The sequence below is a fragment of the Charadrius vociferus genome, unplaced genomic scaffold (assembly GCF_000708025.1).
Source record: "Charadrius vociferus isolate BGI_N301 unplaced genomic scaffold, ASM70802v2 scaffold758, whole genome shotgun sequence".
Taxonomy (NCBI): Eukaryota; Metazoa; Chordata; class Aves; order Charadriiformes; family Charadriidae; genus Charadrius; species Charadrius vociferus.
The window spans coordinates 359,390-365,545 of NW_009649934.1; the positions used below are offsets into that span (position 1 = coordinate 359,390).

At 39.0% G+C, this 6,156-nt stretch overlaps 1 protein-coding gene across 1 annotated transcript in view; it reads left to right on the plus strand.

Annotated features, from left to right (window-relative positions):
- POC1A (POC1 centriolar protein A) overlaps positions 1 to 6,156 on the plus strand; it is a 58,624-nt gene that overhangs the window by 12,920 nt on the left and 39,548 nt on the right. The window contains exon 7 of the mRNA XM_009891280.1: positions 4,687 to 4,820. Coding sequence (XP_009889582.1) covers positions 4,687 to 4,820 — 134 coding nt within the window. The remainder of the gene's footprint in view (positions 1 to 4,686; positions 4,821 to 6,156) is intronic.

Below are 6,156 nucleotides of genomic sequence, written 5' to 3' on the forward strand. Positions count from 1 at the left end.
TCATTACCTGTTCTTGTCAAACTGGTTAGTGCTGCCATTTGGTAGAACTGGATAGAAAAGAGTCCTTTCCCATCCCTGCAAAGCTGCTTTGAGTTTTATTGTCCCGTTTTGTGCATATTAGTTGCTGGAGCCTAAATGTGGCTTTTCTTTCCTTTCCTATTAACAATTTTTAGGGCTGTGGTAGTATTTTGTAAATCCATACATTCTCGAGCCCTGTTTCCAGTACAGATAGCTTATTAAACTTGATTTTGTTAGCTTTTCATGAAGACTGCTTCTGGTGTGCTGGTAAAGCAGATCAGAGATAGGGGGCTGGAGCTTGGTGTAATATTCTTTCTGCCATCCACATCAGATACTCCCAGTTCCTGCTGCAACAGCCTCACAGCTGAATGCCAGACAGAAAAGACAGAGTGGTAAAATAGCTTGCAGTTGGTTCCTGCTAACTTTACAAGCTAAGAGACAAAAATTGAGTTCCAAATTAAAGCTGTTAGTCCTCCTGGTTTTATGTAACTACAGTTGTTTTTTAAAGTGCTTTTGACTGCTTATCCTTCTACTCACAAGACAATGAAAGAATTTGCAGGCTGTCAATAGAGGTTCTCTAGTTTCCCTTGATATAGAAAGGCAGAGAAAGTGTAGTGATGTTTAAGGAGCAGAGTCCTTCTGTTTGTCTACCTTCACAGCAACCAGTGAAAGACTAGACCTCTTCTGACAGACGAGAGTGATGGGAGTTACTCATCTCAAAGCAAATGCAGATTGTCTGCAGAGAAGCTATTAAGATTATAAAAGTCCTTTGGGTTCCATAAAGTAAGTAAAAGCTCACCAAAAGGAGGTTGCTGTGGAGCAGAAAGAGTCTGTAAACTTCAGAATGCTTTTCTAATTTTGCTGTATATAAACTGCTGTTCTCTTGCTCTTTGCATGTAGATGGAAACACCATTATGACAGTATGATCTGACTATTAAGCACTGATAGTGACACCACCATCACTGGAACGGGGCTTTTCATGGATAGAAAAAAAAACCCCATATTTGTTATTTTTAGCATCAGCTTCCTACTCCTGGATTGTGTTTTATTCCTGGCTTCTACATGTGGGGTCCTCCTCTCAAGTGTATTCTCGCTGTGTAGTCAAGTCAAGCACTCGTTGAACTCTTTCAACTGTAAACCTGCGTGAGCATCTTGAACTCTCATATAATGTGATTTATTTTTTTTCTTCAGTTATTCTTATGGACTCTTAATCGCTCCTGGTTCTCTGATAGTTAACAAAAAAAATCTGATGTCAATCAAACCATTCAAGGACTGTTGTTCCAATTCATCGGTATGGAGCTGGTACAATTGCAACAATGAATACTGACGTGATCTTTGTGTAATAAGTATTGTTAACTTGTGGTCTGTATCAAAACTTGGAAATGCGTTTCTGAAGTCTTGTTGCTAAAATAGGTAGCGTATTTAAATACTTCATTGGTTTCGGATTGTCCTTTAACCTATTTTATCAGCTTTTCAACAGTGGCAAGAACTGCAGTGTGTGTTTCCAGCCACAGTGTAACTTGGCTCAAAAATAATCTTCCTGCTTTCCACTTACTGCTATTAAATTGTCCGAATCTAACGTCATTTAGGTTGGCTGCCACATTAATTTTTTTGTCTTGGAGTTATGTATTTCCTTTGTATCCAACCCTTAGTGAATGGCATTTAGCCAGGCACCCTTGCTATTGATGTGATCTCTTGCTGTTATGAGTGTTATTTTTAACAGCTACTGTGTAAATCCTAATTGTGTATTAAACTTTGGATGAGAAAGAGTCATAAAAGCCAAAGAAACTTAAAATTGCGGTGGTAGCTGTATGCAGTCACTTCATGCACCTGTGGCTGCAAACTGATGCATTTCTAATGTGTTCTGGAGATGTGTTTGTGCATCACGCTTTTCTGAGGGTTTATACACACCTTTTAGCTAAATTGGGTTTAGTTTTGTGGCTTCCCCCGTGTGAAGCTGCCTTCTCAGTCCCACTAGAGGGCACCTCCTCCCTCAGTACGTGTTTATGCTGCCTGATTTCAAGGGAATCCATTTTAAAGATTGAGTTATATCGAGGAGTTAATAGATAAGTAGCCCAGCCGCAGACTCCCGCATGTTGGGTTGGGTTGTTTTCAAAAACTAGGAAGTCTTTTAGCAATGTTGTTCTTGTTCCCAGGACATGTTCCAACTGTGACATTTATAAATGAAAGTTGGAAGTAGAGACTAAACTGCAAAACCGTTTGTATGGTGTGGTGTGATTTTTTTTTTATTTTTTTTTTTTTTTAAGCTGAGAAAGCATGCTCTGGTCACGTTTACTGTACATGAGAGCAGATGGGTGTTTTATTCACTCCTCTGTTCGGCACTAACTCTTTGTGCAGCAGATCAGCCCCCAACAAAAAAGGACAATGTCTATTGCATGACGTTTTTTCCCTGTGCAAATGTGGTGAGGGGACCTCTATTGCAGGTCTATGGAAACAGCTCTAACCTTTTTTTTTTTAATTGATGTTTAAAAAGAGCAATTGGTGTTTTTATACAGTTCAGACGGAGCTGGATAGTGGTTATCTGTTCACTGAGGACTATGGCTGTGCCAAGTCCATCCTAATTTATCTTTTCACTGGTGGTTACCAAGTTGTTGCATTCACTGATTACATAAAATTAGTATTGTCAGACTTGGGACAGTTATGTTCAGTCGCTACAGGCTGGCATAACTCCATTTTAGTCATTGACTGCCCAGTTTAAGTCCTTTAACTGGCTCTTGTTTTTCTAGGGCTTGGCTGGCAGAAGGGTAGGCTTGTAGCAACAAGTCACTGGGAGATGCCACTTTGTGCTGCACCAGTTTTATTGGTTACAACATGAAATCAAGTGAGGTTGAAGGATGTGTTGGCAAGTTCTTGGAGAGGTGTTGTAAATGGTCCTGTGGGAGGTATTGAGCTGGTTTGGCAGAAGAGGGATGAAGTTTTCTCTGAGCTTGTGACAGCCAACAAGTCTTTGGGCACAGAAGCAGTGACTTCTTACATGGCCACAGTCTGTGTGATTTCTTGCCATTATGAAAAGGGTTTTTGGCGAAGTTGGAAATATTTTATTTGCTATCTGGAATTTGAAGGATGTATCATTAACTTCATCTGTTTCTGGTATGATTCCTTTCAGGACCTGCCTTAGTTGACAAAATAACATTTGTTATCTGAATATAGACGCTAATAGGGTGAGGAATATTACAAATCACTTGGAATAAAATTTTCAAATAAGAAATGTATTTAGCACTCTCTCAGGAGGAAAAACTCCATGTGTTTTTTTTCTCCTTTAATACGTAGTGGAATACAGGGCTGGGGGAGTAGAGAAAGATCTAGCCTCTAGATAGAGGCAGTATTCACGAAAAAGAATACCTGTGTAGAAGTTATCTGTGTTGAGTTAAGGTTTTCCTCTGTGTTTTTTAATAGTCCCGGTCAAGAGGCATTATGCCTCAGCTTAAGTTCTGAGAACATCTAGTGTTTCTGAGAACTTAAAAAGTAGATGCATTCTATTTTACAATTGAGCAAGGTTATTCCAGATTTCTGCTTCAAATCTGCAAAAGATAATATTTGGTTTTAGTGTCTTTAAAAATTTGGTTCTAGTGTCTTTAAAATTGTATTTTGAGGGTCTTTTAACATGCAGTTTGGATTTGGAATGCACAGTAGACTCTCAAGGGAATATAAATTTAGTTGGGGATGGGATGTGCTAGTAGTAGTAGATTTGAGATACCAGAACATTTGGAGGGCACATAGTATAATTAAAAGTAATTGGATGGTTAAAACCCTCTTCAAGCATAGTCTTAATATTCTGTAATGTCACATATGCTCAGAAAGCTGTGCATATGTAAAGTACTGCGTGTTCTCATAAATAAATATGTTCAGTAGCCTGTTTTGTAAAAGTTTGGGGAGGGGAAAAAAGCCCTACATTAGGTGATGTTTAATGTTACAGTGAACTTGAAAGTGTAGTTTGACTTTTTTCCTAGAGCATTTTCTTCAACTCTTTTGAAAATAACTCTTAGGCTTCACTGTGATCCAGGAAGGATTGCTTTATTGAAGTTCACACTCTTGATAGTTTCTCTGTTCGTACTTAAATTTTTGGGGGTGAGTTGGAAGGTTGAAGGAATAATGCTTATACTGGATCATTTTCAAGGTGGTGATTCTTCTTTCCTAGTTTTATCTGAAACACCCAGTCTTGGTTAGAGTTGGGTAGTAAACCAAAAGGACCTGTTCAATGCCAGCTTCGAGTATGTCTTTCATCATAGTGTACCAGCATATAGATTTTATTCTTGAATCACTTGGGAGTAAGAACAGGAGCTACAGAGTAGTAAAATATGTCAGTGTCCAACTCTCTCCCAGACATACATATCTCACTTGCGCATATAGTTACTCTTTGGGGGCTACGCTGGAAGCTTTTGTAGTCTTAAATCAATCTCCCAGAATAATTGGCAAAACTTCCTTTTTCCTTTCAATAAAGTAGTGCCTCTTTTTACAAGAATTGAATACTGCCCTTGTTCTCCAATGCTTTGAAGAGTTTTTGTGGAATGTTTCCCCCATGATAATTTTCCTGTTAAACTTTATAACAGAAAATTGGAATGTGCTTGTACTCTATTTTATTCTTTTTGCCTTGAGCTTATGTAAACTGGTCTCAGTGACTATTATGTACATTTTTTCCATCTTTAGTGCACAGTGCTGTGGTAAACAGTCTTTCCTTTCACCCCTCTGGAAACTATCTGGTTACTGCTTCCAATGATTCAACTCTTAAAATTCTGGACTTGCTAGAAGGAAGACTTCTGTATACTCTTCATGGTCACCAGGTGAGACAAAGCCTTTTATACAGTAACATATGAACCCATAACAAACTACGCAACTTTGCACTCAAGCTTTTCATTCTTCATGGCCAAAAAATATTTTTAAAGCTTCCTTGCATAAAACAGTGATGGTAACACTCTTAATCTTTGAGATCATGGCTCTCTTGAAGGGAAGGCCTATGGAGAGGGAAGGAGATGCGGCAGGAATAGAGAGGATGAGGAGACAAGGCAGAAAGGGAGCTCCAGTATTGAGGATGCAAGTCAGAGCTGCACCCCAGACTCTAATCCTGGATCTGTTGTGCACTTGCTGTAGCACAGCTCTGAACTGCCTCTTCAGAGTGGTACAAATAACACTTGGCCCCCTGACTTCATGAAGATAAATGCTGTTGACCTGACAGGAGACTTGGGGACAGTAGTGGTGAAATGGAGGAAATATATTTTGCGATGTGATTTGGGAACATGTTTCCATTTTGTTAAGTCTGAATTAAATAATTGAAGGTGATAAATGCTGTTGGTTGGTTAAGTCTAACTAATTGGCCTATTAGTATTACGCTGCTGGATGTGTTGCTTGTAAGGTTAATTATATGAATGCTTGGAGCTCTCTTTTTAAATGTTAAATGAAAATAAATAGACTAATTTCATTGTCCATGCTGAGTGGGGCTCAAAGGCATGAAAAAGCAACCCTGCTTTAAAGGTTCCCTTTCCAGAGGGACAAAGAGAAGAGAAATTCTTAACCCACTTGTCTCTGTTAAAATGGGGTCTGAGTCTTAAAGCATCAAAACTAGCTGGTGAAAAATAGCAACGTGAAGCTCTTGGGGTGGTGGGGATGGTTCTGAGCAATGATGGTAGCTGTGTAAGTTGCAACACTGATAATTCTCGCTTCTTGTGGCTTTATGTTTAGTGACTAGCTTGTCTGATGTCTAACAAGATTAAATTTGTTCTGTAACTTCTCCTAGACTATGTGGTGTTAAACCATTCTTTTTTGTAATATTAATGGAAAAATAGGACAGCCTCATACTTAAAGCTCTACTTCATGGGAAGATCTGATTAAAAATGACCAAAGGGTTCAAATGCTTAAAAGACGGAGGGAAATGTAATAAATGCTGGCTATCCTAATATGTAAGCCTTGACTGCATAAAACTTTTTCTTACTTTGAAAACTGGACTAGGTGGATACTCCTATCAGCTGCAAAGCTTCTAACTGCTGTCCTAATCTCTTTCATATTTGTATTTTGTGTTAATTGGCCAAGTGAGTGCTTAGGAAGTAGTGTTCTAGAAAAGGCTAAATGTGGAGGAACGGTGGGTCTTTGCGCCTCTCATCCTTCTCTCGGGAAGGGATGTGC